The 21,487-nt window shown below is 43.6% G+C and overlaps 1 protein-coding gene across 1 annotated transcript in view; it reads left to right on the top strand.

The window, feature by feature from the left end:
* LOC144770495 (galactoside alpha-(1,2)-fucosyltransferase 2-like) overlaps positions 1-20,926 on the top strand; it is a 107,156-nt gene extending 86,230 nt beyond the window's left edge. Inside the window, exon 2 of the mRNA XM_078655052.1 lies at positions 16,259-20,926. Within this exon, the coding sequence (XP_078511178.1) occupies positions 16,292-17,392 (1,101 nt within the window). The 5' untranslated portion in view covers positions 16,259-16,291 and the 3' untranslated portion in view covers positions 17,393-20,926. The remainder of the gene's footprint in view (positions 1-16,258) is intronic.
* The last annotated feature ends 561 nt before the right edge of the window (positions 20,927-21,487 follow it).

Genomic DNA, 21,487 nt, shown 5'->3' with positions numbered 1-21,487 from the left:
GGCAGGAGACATGCATAAAGATGCAAAAGGGGTACAGAAAGAGGCAAGAGGGGTGCAGAAAGATGCAAGAGAAGTGCAGAAAGAAGGAACAGAGATGCAGAAAGGGGCAAGTGGGGTAGAGAAAGAGGCAAGCGGGATACAGAAAGAAACAAGAGAGGTGCAGATATAGGAACAGAGGTGCAGAAAGAGGCAGCAGGGGTGCAGAAAGAGGGTAAAGGTGTGCAGAAAGAGGCACGAGGGGCGCAAAAAGAGGGAAGAGGCCTGCAGAAAGAGGCACAAGGAGTAAAGAAAGAAGCAAGAAAGGTGCAGAATGAGGGAAGAGGGGTGGAGAAGGAAACAAGTGAGGTGAGAAAGAAGCAACATATGTGCAGAAATATGCAACAGAGGTGAAGAAAGAGGCAAGAGGAGTGCAGAAAGAGAAGAGGGGTACAGTAAGAGGCACAAGGGGTGCATAAAGAAGCAAGAGAGGTACGGAAAGAAACAAGATAAGTGTAGAAAAAAGCAATAGAGATGTGGATGGAGGGAAGAGGGGTGGAGAAGGAGGTAAGAGGGAAGCAGAGAGAAGCATGAGAGGTGCAGAAAGAAACAAAAGAAGTGCAGAAACAAGGAACAGTTCAGCAGAAAGAGGCAAGAGGAGTGCAGAAAGATAGAAGAGAGGTACAGAAAGAGGCACAACGGGTGCAGAAAGAAACACAAGAAGTGAATAGTGATGGAACAGAGGTGCTGAAATAGGCAAGAGGAGTACAGAAACATAGGAGAGGTGTGCAGAAAGAGGCATGATGGGTGCAAAAAGAAGCAAGAGAAGTGCAGAAAAAAGCAAGAGAAGTACAGAAAGAAGCAATAGAGATGCAGAAAGGAGTAAGTGGGGTGGAGAAAGAGGCAAGAGGGATACAGAAAGAAACAAGAGGTGCAGAAAGAAGGAACATAGGTGCAGAAAGAGGTACAAGGAGCGCAGACAGAAGCAAGAGAAGTACAGAAAGAAGCAACATATGTGCTGAAAGAGGGACAGGGAGTGCAGAAACATGGAAGAGGAGAGTAGAAAGAAGCAACAATGGGGCAGAGATAGACAAGAGAGGTACAGAAAGAGGAAAGAAAAGTACATAAAGAAGCAAACAAGGTACAGGAAGAGGCAAGAGAACTACAGAAAAAGGCAAGAGATATGCAGGAAGAGGCAGGAGACGTGCATAAAGATGCAAAAGGGATACAGAAAGAGGCAAGAGGGGTGCAGAAAGAAGCAAGAGAAGTGCAGAATGAAGCAACAGAGGTGCTGAAAGAGGCACGAAAAGTACAGAAAGAGGGAAGAGGGCTGCAGAAAGAGGCACAAGGGGTGCAAAAAGAAGCAAGAGGGGGGCAGAAAGAAGCAAGAGATGTCCATAAAGAAGCAACAGTGATACAGAGAGGGGGAAGCGTGTTGGAGAAAGAGCCAAAAGGGATACAGAAAGATACATGAGGAGTACAGAAAGAAGGTAGAGAAGTGCATAAAGAAGTATTAGAGGTGCTGAAAGAGCCAAGAGGAGTGCAGAAAGGGAGCACGGGGTGTGCAGAAATAGGCACGAGGGGTGCAAAAAGAAGCAAGAGAGGTGCAGAAAGATGCAAGAGAAGTGCAGAAAGAGGCAACAGAGATGCAGGAAGGGGGAAGTGGGGTAGAGAAAGAGGCAAGGGGGATACAGAAAGAAACAAGAGAGGTGCCGAAAGAAGGAACAGAGGTGCAGGAAGAGGCCGCAGGGGTGCAGGAAGAGGGTACAGGTGTGCAGAAAGAGGCATGAGGGGTGCAAAAATAGGGAAGAGGCCTGGGAAAAGAGGCACAAGGTGTAAAGAAAGAAGCAAGAGAGGTACAGAAAGAAGCAACAGAGGTGCAGATTGAGGGAAGAAGGGTGTAGAAAGAAACAAGAGAAGTAAGAAAGAAGAAACAGGTGTGCAGAAAGAGGGAAGAGGGATGGAGAAAGAGGCGAGAGGGGTGCAGAAAGAAGCAAAAGAGGTACAAAAAATAACAAAGGAAGTACAGAAAGATGGACCAGATGTGCAGAAAGAGTCAAGAGAAGTGCAGAAAGAGAAGAGGGGTACAGAAAGAGGCACGAGGGGTGAAGAAAGAAGCAAGAGAGGTACAGAAAGAAACAAGATGAGTTCAGAAAAAAGAAACAGAGATACAAAAAGAGGGAAGAGGGGGTGGAGAAAGAGGCAAGAGGAAAGCAGAAAGAAGCATGAGTGGTGCAGAACGAAACACAAGAGGTGCAGAAACAAGGAACAGATATGCACAAAGAGGCAAGAGTAGTGCAATAGGAAAGTAGAGGGGTACAGAAAAAAGAATGAGGAGTGCAGAAAGAAGCAAGAGAGGTGCAGAAAGAAGCAGCAGAGGTGCAGAGAGAGGGAAGATGGGCGGAGAAAGAAACAAGTGAGGTGAAAATTAAGGAACAGATGTGCAGAAAGTGGTTAGAGAGATGGAGAAAGAAGCAAGAGGGGTGCAGAAAAAAGAAAGAGAGGTGCAGAAAGTAACAAAAGAGGTACAGAAACAAAGAACAGATATGCACAAAGAGGCAAGAGGAGTGCAAAAAGAGAGAAGAGGGGTGCAGAAAGAGGCATGCGAGGTGCAGAACGAAACAAACAAAGTAAAGTAAGAAGGAACAGCGGTGCAGAAAGAGGCAAGAGAGGTGCACAAAGAGGCAAAAGTGGTACAGAAAGAGACAAGAGAAGGCACTGGAGTGGATCACCTCCTTCCTCGCTGGAAGGACACAGAGAGTCCGCCTACCCCCGTTCAGGTCAGAGGCCACTGGAGTCATCTGCGGCGTTCCTCAGGGCTCCTCGCTCAGCCCCACCCTCTTCAATGTCTACATGAGCCCCCTTGCGGCCATCGCACGCCAACACAACCTCAACATCATCTCCTACGCCGACGACACACAGCTGATCCTCTCCCTCACCAACGACCCCGCCACCGCCAGAACCAACCTTCACGAAGGGATGAAAGACGTAGCCGAGTGGATGATGACCATCCGCCTGAAACTGAACTCAGACAAGACGGAAGTTCTCATCCTGGGCTCCTCGCCCTCCGCGTGGGACGACTCCTGGTGGCCCTCCGACCTGGGCACCGTACCCAAACCAACAGACCACGCACGCAACCTAGGCTTCATCCTGGACTCCTCACTCTCCATGACCAGACAAGTCAACGCCGTGTCCTCGTCCTGCTTCAATATCCTGCGCATGCTACGTAAGATCTTCCGGTGGATCCCCACCGAGACCAGGAAGACGGTCACCCAGGCCCTCGTCACCAGCCGACTGGACTACGGCAACGCCCTCTACGCCGGAACCACCGCCAAGCTCCAGAAGAGACTTCAGCGTATCCAGAACGCCTCAGCCAGACTCATCCTCGACATCCCCCGACACAGCCACATCTCCGGACACCTGAGAGATCTGCACTGGCTCCCGGTCAACAAGAGAATCACCTTCCGTCTCCTCACCCACGCACACAAAGCCTTACACGACCAAGGCCCGAGATACCTCAACAGCCGCATCAACTTCTACACTCCCACACGCCAGCTCCGATCAAATAGCCACGCCCTCGCCGCCGTCCCCCGCATCCGAAGAACCACAACAGGAGGAAGGTCCTTCTCCTACCTGGCCGCCAAGACCTAGAACTCCCTCCCGACCCACCTCCACCTGACCCGGGACCACCTCGCCTTCAGGAAGCAGCTCAAGACCTGGCTGTTCGAGCAGTAGCAGATCCCCCCTCCCCAAGCGCCTTGAGACCCTCCGGGTGAGTAGCGCACTATACAAATGCCATGATTGGAGGGACCGTTTTCTTGCATAATCTGTCATACTCAATTTACTTGTAGTGCAGTAATTACACCTCGTCGGCTACAACTCTCTCAATGCCAGCAAACTGCACTTGACAATTCGATTGACTCAACTCTGTCTTGCAAGAACCTACTGTGCAATGTTCGCTCTTTGGCTGCCCACGCCACCCAGGTCTGGGATTTGATAACATCAGAAAAACCTCATCTATGCTTTCTAACAGAGACGTGGCTGAAGCCCCACTCTGTTCCAGCCATTACTATGGGGATACCACAAGGATACAAATTAGTACGGGTGGACAGACCCATCAAAACTGGTGGGGGACTGGCTATTGTTTTTAAACAAGACCTTGAGGTTGTGGTTACTGAGACCTTATGTAATTCACAAATGGAGCTCCTCATCTTTACTATAAACCCTAATTCGAAAAATATAAGGAAGGGAGCATTAGCCTATCGACCCCCTGGCTCGCTTGGGATTTTCTCTCTCCAACTTGTTGAAATTCTGGCCCCACACATACAGATTGATTCTGACTTTCTCCTGGTAGGGGATTTTAATGTCCATAGTGAACTTTCTTCTTGTGTGGAGGCGCAGACTCTTTTGGCAGATCTAACCACTCTAGGTCTACACCAAGCTAATCAGGGACCCACGCACTTAGCTGGTCACACTTTGGACCTTGTGCTATATAACTCCGCCTCCATAAAGTGTTTACCTCCCTGCCAAGTGGATTGGACGGATCACTCTATTATTGAGTTTTACACTCGATCCACTTATGTGCCTAAGGGAGCACATAAAATATTGGCCGATGTTAGAAGACCCTGGAATAAATTGAAGCCTGAGAGCTTTAGGGACAACTTTATTGAACCCAACTGGCCTGAATATGGGAACAATGTTAATGCTGCACTAACAGCTCTCAATGAAGCAGTAGCTATTTCCATTAATCTTGTTGTTCCTTTTAAAACATATAAGCCCCGTCCTGCCCCAAGACAAGAAATCTGGTACACAGATGATCTAAGGCAATTAAAAATTGCGGCACGGAAATCGGAAAAATTATGGAGAGCTACTCATAAGGCTGAGGATAAGGTCTTTTATAGGACCACACAGAAAAATTACCATAAAGCAATACGCTCTGCTCGCAAACATCACATAGCAGACCAAATAACAGCTGCAGGTAATAATGTGAAAGTCCTTTATCAGATCTTACAGACCTTTGTTAAACCCGCAGCCTGTGAAACTGAGGACGTTGAGTCCCAGGTACTTTGCAACAGTATCTCGCAGTTCTTTGTAAGGAAGATTGAGGGTATTTATGCAAGGATTCTGGCCTCAAACTCCTCTCCTAATATCTCTAGCACTGTGGATAGTGTGGCTCCACCTTACCCCTGCACAACAGGAGTTAGTGCTAATAAACTGGTTGAATTCCCCCCTATATCTATCGAGGAAATCTATACTCTTATCAACCAGACTAAGAGCGGTTGCCCGTCAGATATTGTTCCAGCCCGGATGATGTCTCTCCTAAGGGAAGATCTAGGAGTAGGAATTCAACAGGTGCTTAATTTATCTATAGCTTCAGGTGAGGTTCCCCTTAATTGGAAGCGTGCCTTGGTGAGGCCTTTACGTAAGAACAGCTCCATTCCATGGACTGACCTCACGAACCTGAGACCCATCTCTCTTCTCCCTTTCCTAGGGAAGCTGGCCGAGAAGTTTGTTAATCGGCACTTATCCAACTTCATTGAGAGTGTAGGGGGACTAGATCCCTCTCAATCGGGTTTCAGGCCTAGGCACAGCACCGAGACCGCCTTGCTGTCCGTCACTGACAATCTCCGTATGCTTCAGGATAAGGGGTACTCCGTTATCCTGGTGCTATTAGATTTGTCAGCGGCGTTTGACACGGTGTCACACGAGATCATGACCACCAGACTAGTTAACATCGGTCTGGGTGGCAAGGCGCTGGCTTGGCTGAGGAGTTTTTTTAGCAAGCGCACTCAGAGAGTTATACTGGGTTCCTACCAGTCAGAGGAGGTGGTGATCTCAAAGGGGGTGCCACAGGGCTCCTTCTTGAGCCCTACATTATTTAATATCTACGTGGCACCCCTAGCTAACATCGTGAGATCCCACGGGTTTATCCCTGTATCGTATGCAGACGACACACAACTCCTCTTTCCCTTTAAAATCTTGACTCCTGAAGTGCGCCACTCCTTTGCTCAAGGGATGAAAGAAGTAGCACGCTGGATGGCAGTAAATCTCCTTCAGTGCAACGTCTCCAAGACGGAGTTGATGCTTTTTGGGGAAGCAAAACGACTATGGACTCCGGACTGGTGGCCTTGTGATCTTGGCCCAGTCCCAGAGCCAAAAATGGTAGTGAAAGATCTGGGAGTCAAACTGGATCAGGAGCTTACTTTAAAACATCACGCTACTTCTGTAGTAGGCTCCTGTTTTCACGTTATTGGTCTTCTCCGTAGGGTGTTTCCCATGCTACCTGATTCCACCAGAAGAACTTTGGTTCAGTCACTCGTGTTGAGTAGACTGGACTATTGCAATGGTCTGCTGCTAGCCGCCAATGAAGGGGTCATCGCCAGACTTCAAGTTGTGCAGAACACGGCTGCCCGCCTGTTTCTAAACGTCCCGGCCAGAACCCCCTCAAAACCCCTTCTAAAAAAACTCCACTGGCTTACCATAAAACAGAGAGTGCTGTTTAAAACCTGTTGCACTATCCATAAGTGCCTGTCTGGTAGTGGCCCGGAGATCTTAACAGGGAAATTTTCCCCATATATCCCCGTAAGAACTCTGAGATCTGGAGACCATGAACTACTATGTGTCCCCAGATTCTGGAAATCACGACAAGGCGGTAGAGCTCTGTCAGTGGCCGGCCCGAAACTCTGGAACGAACTCCCCCTGGAAATCAGAGCTTGCAGGGATCATCTTCCTTTCAGGAAAAAACTAAAAACTTTTTTATTCAACTATTGATACTTGCAGTATGATATTTACACATGACAGGGCTATTTGCTTTCTGACGTTGCCAATGGCGCGGAGATACTCCCTAGGGAGTCGATTCCCAGCGCGGTATAAGCTTGCAAATAAATAAAAAAATAAATAAATATTGATTGATTGATTGGGGGTGCAGAAAGAAGCAAGAGAAGTACAGAAAGAAGCAACAGAGGTGCTGAAAGAGGCAAAAGGACTGCAGAAAGAGGGAAGAGCGGTACAGAAAGAGGCTCGAGGGGCGTAGAAAGAAGCAGGAGAGGTACGGAAAGACACAAGATAAGTGTAGAGAAAAGCAAAAGAGATGCAGAAAGGGGGAAGAGGGGTCAAGAAAGAGGCAAAAGGGAAGCAGAGTGTAGCATAAGAGGTGCATAAACAAACACAAGAAGTGCAGAAAAAAGGAAAAGATGTGCATTAAGAAGCAAGAGGAGTGCAGAAAGGGAGAAGAGGGGTGCAGAAAGAGGCACGAGGGGTGCAGAAAGAAACAAAAGAAGTGAAGAAAGAAGGAACAGAAGTGCAGAATGAGGCAAGAGAGGTGCTGAATTAGGGTAGATTGTTGCAGAAAGAGGCATGAGGGGTGCACAAAGAAGCAAGTGAGGTACAGAGAGAGCCCACAGATGTTCAGAATGAAGCAAGAGAAGGGCAAGAGGGGTACAGAAAGAGGCAAGAAAAGTGCAGAAAGATTAAATAAAGGTGCAGAAAGAGGCAAGAGAACTGCCGAAAAAGGCAAGAGATGTGCAGGAAGAGTTAGGAGAGGTGCACAAAGAGGCAAAAGGGGTACAGAAAGTGGCAGGAGGGTTGCAGAAAGAAACAAGAGCGGTGCAGAAAGAAGCAACAGAGGTACTGAAAGAGGCAATAGGAGTGCAGCAAGAGGGAAGAGGGGTACAGAAAGTGGGTCTAGGATGCAAAAAGAAGCAAGAGAGATGGAGAAAGAAGCAAGAGAAGTGCATTTAGAACCAGAGTGGGCAGAAAGCCGGAACAGGGGTGCAGAAAGAGGGAACAGGTATGCCGAAAGAGGCAAGAGGGGTGCAAATGGAGGAAAGAGGGGTGCAGAAAGAGGCACAAGGGGTACAAAAAGAAGAAAGAGAGGTGCAGAAAGAAGCAACAGAGGTGCAGAATGAGGGAAGAGGCGTGGAGAAAGAAACAAGAGAGGTGGGAAAGAAGCAACAGATGTTGAGAAAGAGGGAAGAAGGATGGAGAAAGAGGCAAGAGGGCTGCAGAAAGAAGCAAGAGAGGGGCAGAAAGTAACAAAAGAAGTACAGAAAGAACAGAGGTTCAGAATGAGGCAAGAGGAGAGCGGAAAGAGAAGAGGGGTGCAAAAAGAGGCACAAGGGTCACAGAAAGAAGCAAGAGAGGTACAGAAAGACACAAGATAACTGCAGAAAAAAAGAAACAGAGATGCAGATAGAGGGAAGTGGGTGGAGAAAGAGGCAAGAGAATTGCAGAAATAAGCAACAAATGCAGAAAGGGGAAGAGGAGTGAAGAAATAGGCAAGAGGGGTGCAGAAAGTAGAAGAGATGTGCAGAAAGAGGCAAAAGAAGTGCAGATTAAGAAAGAAAGATGCAGAAAGAAGCAACAGAAATGCAGACAGAGGCAAGAGAGGAGGAGAAAGAAGTAAGAGTGGCTAGCACACCATTAGTACCAATTTAACACCCACACTTAGTAATAAGTAATAGGTGACCATTCTACGTTTACCAAGGACCTTCCACCATGCTGTAACACTTGCTGCATTTTTGTCAACGTTTAATCCGTTTCAACTAGAAACAAGGCTTTTTTTGTTCAAATCTGCAGATTAGGCAGCAGATGACGAATTAGGTGGCTAATGCGGAAAATGTATAATTGTGCAAAAGTTGGTGCAGCTAAACAGTCACATAATTCTAATGGCCCTCCTCATATCTCTGACTAGGTCCAGAAGTGCTCCTCAGTGATTCCTTCTTTTTTTGTCTCATTGAGTTCATAGTTTAGCTTCTATGGAAATGAAGAAGACTAAACCTGAGGTTACCACTCTACAACACAGACTACCATACCACATAATTACTCTCCATAACACATAATCCCACTCTACATAATTCCTATAAAATAAATACCACATACTTTCTATCCACATAATTTCACTGCACAACTTCCCACATAATTCCACCACACACAACGTACATCCACTCCATTCCAAAAAACATTATTAAAAAAGCTTTTACATTTACATCGCCAATAGTTCTTACTCTCCCAAAGGCAAAACCTATTACATTGCAAACACTTCTTTAACCAGTAGTCAAGTTTGCAGAGTGGTGGAGAAAGGATGCTGGGTAGGACTTACAGGAGGTGCCAGGAGGGCTTCTTGGCCCCCAAAGTCCTTCAGGAGTAACTTGGACTACATCCCCCATCCTGTAGTCTACCAGGAGGCACGTTTGCAGAGTGGTGGAGAAAGGGGAGCATGGCCTCTGAAGACATCTTAGCAATCCCACTGTGTTGGACTTACTGGAGGTAACGAGAGTGTTAGTTGGCCCCCTAGGACATCCTTAGGGGCCAACTACTCTTCCTATTACCTACAGTAAGTCCCACACAGCAGGATTGCTAAGTTGTCATAGCAGGCCATGCTCCCTTTCCCCCCCACTCTGCAAACACACTTCCTGGCGTGCTCGTGGATGGGGATTAAAGTCCCCTTCGCTGCTGGGGGTTCTTAGGGGCCAACAAGTCTACCTGATACCTCCAGAATGTCCCAGAGAGTGGGATTGATGAAAGCTGGACACAGGCCTCGCCCCCTTTCTCCACCACTCTGCAAACACCCCTCCTGGCAGGTTCTAAATTGAGGGATTAAGTCCCCTTGAATACTAAGGGTCCCTGGGGACCAACTAGCCCACCAGGTACCTCCAGTAAGTCCCACACAGCTGGATTGCTTAGAGTGGTCTGATACCACTGTCCATTTTTACACCACTCTGCAAACCTTAGCCTACTATGGTAACAGAATGCATGGAACATACTGTAATCCTAATCTACTATTAGAAGCTGAATTTCACAGTAAATAAGTTAGGCCGACTATCTTTGTCTGAACATTTCATAATAAACAGTGCAGGCCTAAAGCCTTGGTGAGTGGCTAATCACCATAACCGACTCAGTCCTGCTACGTTGAGCATAAGCTTTCCTACGGAGCAAAAATTGCAATATATGCTTTCTTTTCAGCGGATGCACACAACTGCCCCCAACCAAAATCTATACTCATTATTTCAACATTTGTTCTGAAGCCAAAAGCCCTGTATCAGTATTGCCTCATAAAGTACGTTTTCTGTTGATCACATGAGGTCCACAACAGCTGTACGGTCACACCAGAACAAAGTATTCCGAGTACCTGTAGCATTAAAGAAGGGGTGCATAAAGATCCTGAGTAGGTCATAGACAGTATGACAGAGAAGTTGCAAGCAGAGGTGAAGCATGCATACTTAGTGTTACAAACACTGGGGCAACATCCTTGTTAGCCAGCCATTAGCCTTGTAAACAAACGTGGAAATATTAATGCAAAACTTCAGAAGTATAAACACAGACATTGAAGCACAAATTAAATGTTAGGCATTTCTGCTTAACACAGATGGCTGCAGAAGGTTACTTGATGACTCCAAGTCAAAGTGCATAACATTTGCAGTCCTGGGCATTACTTTTGTAAATCATTTTAGAGGACTGCAGTGAGATTGAATGAAGTAGCCCATACTAAAAGTCCCACAATGCATCACAGTGCGAAATGAAAGTGTATGACTTGAGCAACAAGGTATTTTTGTGAGATGGAGTTATAACTCTCACTAAAGTTCATTGGCCAAGTAGAGCAATAGCTTTTAAAGGAGTAAAGGTGTTTATTCACAAGATCAAAATGTAGAGCAGTAACTCATATATCGATACAAAATAAATGAAGGTTGTGGCACTTACAGAAGCAGAAATATGACCCCAAATATGTTTTAAGTCTGTGCACTACGTATGTTTTGTTCAGAATGACATGGGAGTCATTGGGACTATGTCGTCCTATGTAGACTGAACTTTCAGCGGTCTTCCCAAACCTTCAGGTGTCATTCCTCTACTGCATTGTTATAGTCCCCTATCAATGGAACCAAGGTTCGACAAATGTTGGTCTTCATCCGATGCTCTACTGGTAGGTTTCTGCCATGAATGTTGTGCAGAGCCATCTCTGTATTGCGGCTTGAGTCCATATTATATGCTGAGAGTCTTGAACAAATGGGCAAAGCAAACCTAGAAGTAACACAACGCAAAGTGCAAAACTGGTTGAAGTAGTCACAAGTTTCATGTGTCACTAGGCTGCCATAAAGAAAGATATAAATTGGGACTTGAAAGAGCAGGCATGCTACGAGAAGGTTGCAGAGGAGACATGAAGATGCAATAAAAGGGTAAATGATGGAAGGAAATGGATGGTGAATAGGGCTCCCAAGTTCAAATGTGGAAAAAGGTTTTATTATAAAAAACAAAGGCGATTTCCTGGCAGGAAGTTACAGAGTTTTGGGGCACTTCTAGAAGTTCCAATGAGGATGCTCTGTTTTAAGGCAATGTTATTTCAAGACCGAAGCTGCTGGAGTTTCTGATGTTGCAGGAGACTGCAGACAGTGTAAGAGCATGAGTCAGGTATTCACGGGTGCGAAGCTTAATTGCTTTATAGGGCATTTTTGCTATGTTTAAAGAAATGTGTGCTTCAGTGGGTTAACATGAAAAGTAAATGAGGATTGGTATTGTGATATGGTCAACTTTTTTTTTATTTAGTCAGCATCCTAGCAGCAGAGTGAAGAACAGCTTTTAAAGGAGTCACATGCGTTTTGGAGAGATCTAATAGTACTGAAGTCCCACAAGCCATCCAGGAGAGTGTTTATCTCTCCACTGCCAATTTGAGATCGTGTGAAGATAATAAGTATTAAGTTTTCCTAATCCACGCTCGCAGGATCTGAGCGAATTTGTATTATCGGGATGTGGGGATATTAAGGTGGGGGTTTTCACCAAGGATGAAGTCAAGGAATTCGGCCAAGGTTGCTTTTTAGACATCTTCTGAGGGAGTTTATTCATTTTTGTCTGATCTGATTTCAACATTTTTGGACGATGAATAGGACTTTTAGGAGTGCATATTACCAAGACCATACAGCCAATTTTGGTGCCTCTTGTTGTAAACTTTCTCTGCACAGGTGTGAAGAGCGTCTTCCATTGCACGGTGAACACTGGTAAGCCAAAGGGGCTACCTCATTTATATTCACTACAGTGGCAGCTGGCCTTTAACCACCCGACCATTCAAATTCAGAGTTGTCCACAAACTTTGAGTGGGAGATATCATGTCAAAGCACTTTTTCTTTTTGAGGATAAAGTAGCTCCATGACAGTCAGACATAAGGAAAATATCCCTAAAAGGCGTGGACTGACAACCAGATGCTCTCTGCACCATCAGGTTCTGCTGGTCTCTTCAACAGAACGCAGCATGCCAGGACAGGCAGGTAGGCTCTCTCTTTAAGGAAGAGGTGGAATCTTTAACCATACAATTATTCACAGTCATTGTGCAAATGTTGCTCATCTCTGGCCACAGGCTGCCTGCTCAGACTGGCTTGGACCAGGTCCACTGAGCACAAACATTTCCTGCTCCATTCAGTGGATGTCAATTCAAAAACAGGCATATGCACTTGACTTTACATTGGTTTATGCAGGGAAGTGGGAAACGAGAAAGGACACACAGACGCACAACAGAGAGAAGAGGAGCTAGGATAGCAGCTCAAAATTGTCAAGCATCCCGACGCACAACACTTGCAAGAAGCAGGAATCCTGGGCCAAGTTAAGACATACTCCCCAGATTTACAAAAGAGGCCTTGGGCACGCTACTTATAATCAGCTGCCATTACCTTATAGAAGTTGCCTGGTTATGGAGGCACAGCAGCCTTCCATGTTACTTTGGATGTAATCTGTCATTCTGACGGTGAGCACCATATCCAATCATGCAGAGTACTTGCCAGGAGCCCCACACTAAAACAAACCGTGTCAGAGAAAATGAGAAATTTAGCTGCAGTTTGTCACACGGACACTGCATCAGGGACGTTCAAACCAGTAGCCAGTATTATTTTATTTTTTTGTCTTTTTTTTGGCAAAAGTTATTACATGCCTGTGCAGTCCTGATATTCATTCGATCTTAATTCTGTGTTTTGAATATCTCATTGAATTAGTATCCACGTTACCTCTCACTAGTTGGATGACGTAGAACAAATATGAGCATTTTAAATCACCGCTCACGGATAGTTTTGGAGAGTACTCACATAGGGTGCATAAGAATCAGCTGTATCCTTTTTATTCTCACGCTATGTGGCCGACAGCTATACCAGCGTTGAGGCTAGGGCTTTCTTATTAATTATCGCAAACAAGAACATTGCTACCAATTTATGAGTTCAAGAGTGTTTTAAAAAGTGATGGGCAGAATGCTTGAATCAATCTCAGCTGCTGGTAATTACTCGGCTGCATCCCAGTCCACCATCACTGGACCCAAGCTATACCTGGCTGATGAGCCCTAACTAAGGCAATACCTGTTCTGGACTGCTTGTGTTCTCATTGAGGGAGGAACTGGCTTGGCAGCTCGGGCTGTACAGTTCCCATTGGAACAAGGTCAAGATTGAATTGCAAACAGCTGGGTTCAAACTGAGGTGGCATGTTATGTGCTAAATAATGATGGACTGGCTTGTGGCCCTGAGTAATCACCAGTGGCTGAGATTAATTCAAGCATTCCATCCATCACTGCCAAGGGTTACAGCAGTTGTTAAAGACCCTGAACCAGAGTGGCGAGAGCCTATAATGATGGAGAGGGCCTATAACAAATGGTATAGCCCGAGGCAAAATGGCTATAAGGCCATTATAACATTTCAACCACTGCAAATAGAATGTTCCAAACTAAAAAGGGAAAAACAGAAGATAAACATTAGAATGTTGGAGCAGAGGCTTACACCAGCTATTATTAGCCCTGAGCCCCCTCATTTTCTTCATTGGAGCTCCCAACATTCCGATGTTCTCATATAGTCTTTAAGCCCGTTGCTGAGCACCATAACAGTTGTTAAAGGCCCTAAACCTGAGTAAAAGGCCTGAGCGGCGAGGGCATATAACGAGCGAGAGGGCTTTTAACAACTGGTATAGCCTGAGGCAGAAGGGCTACAAAGCTATTAGAACACTCCAACCACTAATGGTAGAATGTTCTAAATTAAAAAGGGAGAAACACAGAGACAAGTATTGGAATGTTGGAGCTTTTGGCTTATACCATACATTATAAGTACACAGCTACTTCATTGTCTTCAAAGGAGCTCCCCACATTCCAATGTTCTAATGAAAATTATTTTCGCATTTTATATATTTTGCCACCTCTTTAGGCTGAGCGACAATGCTTTTTAAGATCAATGGTCTTAGATCCAGGGGTGTGCACAGTGAGAAGAACAGTTGAAACAAGATTCAGTAGTACAGACAATCCTCAAGCGTTTTCTAAAATGTTGGGTTTCTTTCAGATCATTAGGTCGTTCCGAGGTAATGGCTACTATTTCTTTTATATGAAATGTAAAAATTGTTGATTGTACTTTTCTAAAATGTACTTACAGTTTCTCAATATACTTCCACATTCTGATCGGAAATAGTTTTGGGCTAACATGCATTTTTTCTCTTCTTGCTTTAGGTTCATTGTTTTTTTCCAGATGCCTAAGATGTATTAGATTTTGTGAGAGCTTTAAAAGTGTACCGTCACGTCTTAACGTGTGCTGTTAGCTTTTCTACAAAGGAGGTTCATCACTGTTCATTACTAGTATCTCATGTTTGTAATGGTTTTAATTAACATTTAATAAATGCATTCAGTACTCATTTTCTCACTTGTAGGTGACCCATGCCTTCCATGTTTGCAAAGAAAGGTCAGTGGTATAGCACAGGACGTAGTGTTTTTTAAGAGGCATGTTTGTGTGTGTGATATCGTTGAGTGGTTTAGTCTTTCCAGGCTGTTGGTTGGTGGTAGGTGCATGGGACTAAACATATGTCACCCGAGCTCCTCAACGAGCTTCTATCTTATATCTTGATTTGAATAAGAAGTAAAAGAAATAAAAAGTAACAGAGAACTACGAGCCTGGGTACAGGCATCTTCCACTGCATGCATCCTTCCATTATCACACAAGACATGCACGTTCCCGGAATAAATGACTTACATCATGAGTGTGAGGTAAGACAGTGATGGGAGTCAGAAGATCCTACCGTAAGTCTTTGTTAAAACTGAGGCCCAGACACCAGTAGAAAAGCAGGGCCCCAGAGTTTGGCAGCAGGTACAAACTCTAGCTTCAATATAACTGTCGACTCAGATACTGCCATCAGATCAGAATCTGTCAATAAAACAGAGGATCCCAACAAGACAGAATTCCCTAGTCAATAAGGCAGAGAACTAGTGGCCCATCACATAGTACTAGGCAAGATGAGTGTTCACATTGGCTGTATGGAAAGTTTGTTGTGCCACCTTATTCAACACACCTCTCTCTGACAGCCAGTGATTTCACCTACACAGGTCAGGTGATACATTGTAGAAGCTTCTTCTTTGCAGCATGAGACCTGAGCGCACAGGGCCTAGTGCAACTAGTTGCCCCTGACTGCCCCTCTTGTTTGGCTTGCCTGACAGACATGGCTACAGGGCACACAATAGTCCCTCCTTTTCGTGTATGCAGACATTGTAGGGTACTACTCCATTGGTCTGTTACTCCACCCATTAGCAGTAAGGACTATTTAATGCAATTTCTTCCTACTTCCTGCCCAGTGAAAAAATGTACCATCCATGTAGACAGGAAGTACATTTCTCGTAATACAGTACACGCATTCCACCTCCCATTAATATGGTCAACAGGTGGGACAGGAATATTTGGGAAGATTGTGGGTCATGTGAAAAAATTGGCTTGCACAAGGTTGCACATAGGTAAAGGTGTCATATTCCTGGAAAGGGCTGCTAGCCTTAAATGAATAATTGAACAAGTTTATGACTATCGTACATTGCACTGTACACAATAGTTTTCGTTCAGTTTCACAGCATTACAAGTAACATTTGTCATTAATAGCCAACAGAGCTTGTGAAATCAAACTCAAAAGAGTAGTTGGGTAAGTAAGTTTGTTCCAAACCTATAACCCATAGTTTTTACATGGAGATCTGCAGCTAGCCCTTAACTTAGCTGCGTACGGCTAGGTGTCCAAGGAGGACACTGGTAACTACAGATAACACGCCTACTCTCTAGTGACAGTATTGAGTCCTAACCTGAGAAGAAATTATTACTGCAACAACACCATCATACGCACTGCACTGATATATTTTAGTTTGACTATCAGGAAAAATATTGCATCATACTTAGAACTTAAAGTAATGAAAACAGCTTAAAAGAATCTTATTGTTCCTCACTTCAAGGTTTTCAAGGTAGATGGATGACAAGTAGGTGTCAGTAGTTAAGGGAAGAATACTCATTTTCTGCAATTTTCTTTTTCCACAGGTCATCCAGTCAAAGTGACGTGTGCGTCTAGGGATGGCTGGGATTAAAGGGAGGTGCACCCTCGTAGGTGCTATCTTACTTATTATTTGCATCTTTTCTTTCTGCTATCACTACACTTATGTACATTACTTGATGACCGAGTACAGACTTCTTCCAGTGAATATCAACCACGAGCAAAGACTTCTTCCAGTGAATATCAACCACGAGCAAAGACTTCTTCCAGTGAATATCCACCACGAGAAAAGAAGAAGTGTAGAGAATAAAAAGAAAGTTACGGCTGATGGGGCATGGACTATGAATTCTAATGGCCGGCTAGGCAATGAGATGGGCGAGTATGCAGCGCTGTATGCTTTGGCCAAGCTCAATGGCCGTCCGGCTTACATAGTTCCAGAGATGCACAGCTGGCTAGCACCTATCTTCAAGATAACACTGCCACACGTGCATGAAAGTGTGGTTAAAAAGATAAAGTGGGAGTATTATGAGCTGCATGACTGGATGTCTGAAGAGTACAAGAACATCCGTGGGAAGTACGTCTACTTTACAGGCTATCCCTGCTCCTGGACCTTCTACCACCACATCCGACATGAGATCCTCAGAGAGTTCACATTCCATGATTTTATCACGCAGGAAGCAAACGAGTACTTGGAAAAAGTAAAGGGCTCTCGGAAGAACGTAACCTACATTGGGGTTCATGTTCGACGAGGGGACTATCTAGAGACGATGCCCAACATCTGGAAAGGGGTGGTAGCCCATAAAGGCTATTTGGACAAAGCTATGGCTTATTTCCGGAATAAATATGAAGAGCCTGTGTTTGTAGTGACAAGCAATGGGATGCAGTGGTGCAAAGAGAATATTAATAACTCCAGGGGAGATGTCTATTTCTCCGGTGATAGCAATGAGTCCTCTCCGGGAAAAGACTTTTCTCTCCTCGCCCACTGCAATCACACCATTATGACCATTGGCACATTTGGGTTTTGGGCAGGTTACCTAGCGGGCGGGGAGGTGATCTACCTCGACAACTTCACTTTACCGGATTCACCGTTCCTCAAAGTTTTCCATTATGATGCTGCATTTCTGCCTGAATGGATTGGTATTCCTGCGGACCTTTCACCTCTTCTATCAAAGAAAAATTGAGGATTAACAGTGATCCTTTGATGATTTAGGTCTAATTTTCCCAGCTGCACTAAAACTACGCAATTTATCTATTGCTTATTTGTGTACTAATTTGGGACTGTCAATGTGGTGTCAAAATATTTTTCTACTGCCATTTTTTAATTTACATTTCTACAGAAGAATATGAGCTAACTTTATTGCACCTGAATGTGCACTAAGCAAAACATGCCACATTGGTGTACAATGAAAATTAAGCTGGATTGTGGCATAGGATATCTGCCAAATGTTGTAAAAGGTATATCATGTTCACAGTGATCAGTGGTATTGGCGTGTAATGCTTTTTACAAGTGATATTATTCATCAAGCAAAAGTTGCACACATCTGTTTTACCTACACGTGTTAATCGGACACAAATAGATAAGCATTGCATAGCTGTAGCAATGAGGATGTAATGATGAAAAGTTCTACTTCTATTACACAGAACTTTCAGATTTTTCAGATCTGATGAAAAACTATATATGAGTGAAAACGTTATTTTTGTTGGCATTGTGAAGTACTCCATAAAAATGACCAATTGCCACGTGAAAAGTAACTATTCATCAGGAAATCAGGTGGACAGACGCGATGAGTATATAAAAGGTGACTGAATCTTCCACTGCGCAAATATGAACAGGTACACTTTATGTGGTCAGTGTTACTTGGATTTCAGCAGGAATATATAATTTCACACAATAATTAAAGTGTTAGCCTTTCAGTAAATTGGATGTTTAATTACTTAGCTAAAGCTTGTAACAAAACTGTTTCCGGAAGTTGAATTAGGTAGGCCAAACAGCCGACTCCATCATATGTGCTTGAAAGATAGCATTATGTCTCCTTGTAGATCTCCTGTAATTTATGAAGTAGAGTACATAACAAGGGCATTTCGTAAATATGATAATTAAAATATTCTTGCACACAGAAGGGAAATACATTGGCTGAATTTGACAATATAATCGACAAATTTAGCTAATCAAACATGAAGCTCCGAAACCGTTGACATACATAAGGCCATATGATTTGTTGAATTAAATTTTGGTACTCAAATCCGTTGACCACATCTTCTATGTCTAAATAAGATCCACTACCTTGAATCAGCCAATCAAATTAGACATTTGAAAGAGCACAACCTGATTTACCAACATGAATTAGTCCTTGAGTTGTAGGGGAAAGTAGAAGCCTGAGAAGTCTCCAAAACCTAACTTTAGTAAGTTGAAAGTGCAGAGCTCAAAAGGTGACAAAACAGCCATTTTCAGGTGTAGCATCAGCACTATGAAACTATCTTCCATCTTGGGATGTTTAGAAAGATTGCTCCAATTTTGAAAAAAACGTAAAAACGTTCTTGTTCAAACCACAACTGGCTTAGTAATTGTGCCCTCTGGCTGGTGGTAATCTCTTCTTGGTCTCTTCTGCAGTGTCTTTTAAGCTAAACCATATTCTCTTGTCTTCTTCTTCACTGTCTACCTCCAAGTATTTTTTCTAGCTCCTCATTTTATGTCTCCTGTATTACGTCCCTACGGGTGTGCCCAATTGCTGTTTCAATCCTTAGATGTACATTCTTGTTGCAGTTACATGGGATTTACTTTTGTTTGATATAATGATGCTATGCATCTTCCTGTTCTACTATGTAACTCACTGATTCAGATGGATGTTGATATAGTCTTAATTATTTTCTTATGCGATTTGCACAACGGGCTGTCCATCAGCATCAGATTTGGCCCCAATGGGGAATGCACAGAGCACTTTAAACTTTAGCGAGGGGTACAGCAGGGTTGCCTTTTAGCCCCTTTTTTATTTATATTCTATATCAACAGTTTAGAGCAGGTCTTGACTGTTGAGGATTTCAATGTCCCTAGAGTAGGTGGCCACACCATTCCTTCTCTACTGTATGCGGACGATACAGTTTTAATGGCCCGTACTACTAAACAAGCTTCTCTCTCCTTTTTATTAACTTTATGAATAGGCGTGACCTATCCACCAACTTTTCTAAATCACACGTGATGAATTTCAGCCCATTAAAAATTAGAACAATGAAGTACACAATAGATGGCCAGCACATTAGGAAAGGAAGATAAGTTCAACTATCAGGGAATACAACTGGATTCTGAGTTCAGTTGTCACTCGCTCAATAACCAAAAATGTTTCCTCTTTTAGCAGGGCGATATTTGGTGTCAAAGATTTTCCCAGCCGATTGGGGTGCGCTCAAATCCAATCGGTTTTGGAGATCTATAGGGCTAAATGTATCCCCTTAGTGTGCTATGGCAGTAGAATCTGTGGATACGGCCAGGTAGCCCCAATTCAAGTTGTAGAAAATATGTTTTTAAGGAGTCTCTTGGACTTTGGTCAAAGCAAACCTTATGAAATTGTTTATGACGAACTAGGTGTGGATTATTTAACTGATCAGCTCCGCCTTAGTCCATTAAAACTTTGGAACTCGATTTGGACAAAGGAGGAGATGGGTTTAGCAGACTGATCCTGCAAGACAGTTTACTATTAGATAAGCCCCTACAGATCCCATGGCTGGCATACGTGGCACGTAGTCTGAGGGCTATAGGGAGGCCGGATATGTTTGTCAACACTACAAGCTTAACTCACACAAATGGTAAATGGGTTGAATCTGCACTCATTGATAAGCACAGGTCAGAATGCGAAGATGTCGCTTTAACAAAACATTTTATGCGGCACGCGTTGCTGGTGAAAACAGTTAGAATTATTGATTGTATCTAACTTGGGATATGCCACGTCATCATCGCTGTCTGATGACGCATTTTAGATTCAATTTATTTCAACGACTGGTCCCCTATTAACGGCAGCTGTTTTAAACACTCAGATTTGCCCCCTTGTAACTATGATAACACCACGATCAACGGCACATTACATGTGGTTATGTTTTGCCCAAAATATAATTACCTGCAACATAATTTTATACATCCAATTTTATTACCAATCAATTTTAACCAAGTTAGACCAGCCTTACTTTTTTTTACAGTTGCTGAATTTGCCTTTTAATTGATTTTCTCTTGTACGTTTTCTGGTGGGAATCTTAAAATACAAATGACTATGACACTGGTATTCTGTATGCTGTTCTTATATGACTTGTCTTTTGCAATTTTATCCATAAAATCGAATAAAGATTATGATGATGAAAAAAACCTCACTGGATGAGGGATGAGTGTGCGCTATAGGAATGTGAATATAAATAAATATTTTTGATTACTTCTCCAGATACTCTTCATAATTGCAAATAGACATATATGAGCATAGCAATGTTTCAGCCTGGTCTCTACTCATAGAGTCATAAGAATGGACAGAGGTACAGCAACATAAACAGGAAGCAGAAATCTGCCTACAAGCGTGTCCCAAAAGTGGAGACAAATATGATATTACCACCTCAAAATCAGCACAATATAATCAATATACCATAAGGTAACATCAAGAGGTGACAGACAATAAAATATAAAGAGTTACATTACTTCTGCTTTGTTAAAGGTTGCTTTCCATTCATGTATTTTAGATGAGGCTAAACAACCACATGCAATATTTGACATAAAAAGCAAAAATGTGTCCCCTATGTTGTAACCATTTTTCTGAAACCTAATTAGTCATAATCCATACAATGAATCAATTATGTCTTTGATACAATCAGTATAATTAAACAACTGTTTGCAATGTTATAGATAATGCAAGTATCACTTGGCAATATCACTGTCATAAGCTATGCTGTTAGCTGTATTGTAATACTCTGTCAGACTGCCAGAGCCCTCCTCTGTACAGCAGTGGTTCTTAACCTTTTGACTTCTGTGTCCCCCACTTAACCATTCCTGGAATGCAGGGACCTCCACAGAATCATTATTGGAATCCAGGGACAGACACAGGGTTATTACTTGAATGAGGGGACCCTGGCCTAAGAAACGTTGATGATTTGAACTGCAAAACAATGCACAAAAATACATAAACAATCTTTCATCAAACAAATACACAAGTGATGAGATATTTTATTTAATTCAAACAAATAGAAAAAGAACATTTTAAATTAAATTTGAATGGGAAGTTTGTAGCTTTTCTAAATGTGATTGAAAC

This window comes from Lissotriton helveticus, chromosome 7 (genome assembly GCF_964261635.1).
Source record: "Lissotriton helveticus chromosome 7, aLisHel1.1, whole genome shotgun sequence".
Taxonomy (NCBI): Eukaryota; Metazoa; Chordata; class Amphibia; order Caudata; family Salamandridae; genus Lissotriton; species Lissotriton helveticus.
The sequence above is the reverse complement of the archived record's forward strand: the minus strand, read 5'-3'. Positions and strand labels throughout refer to the sequence as shown.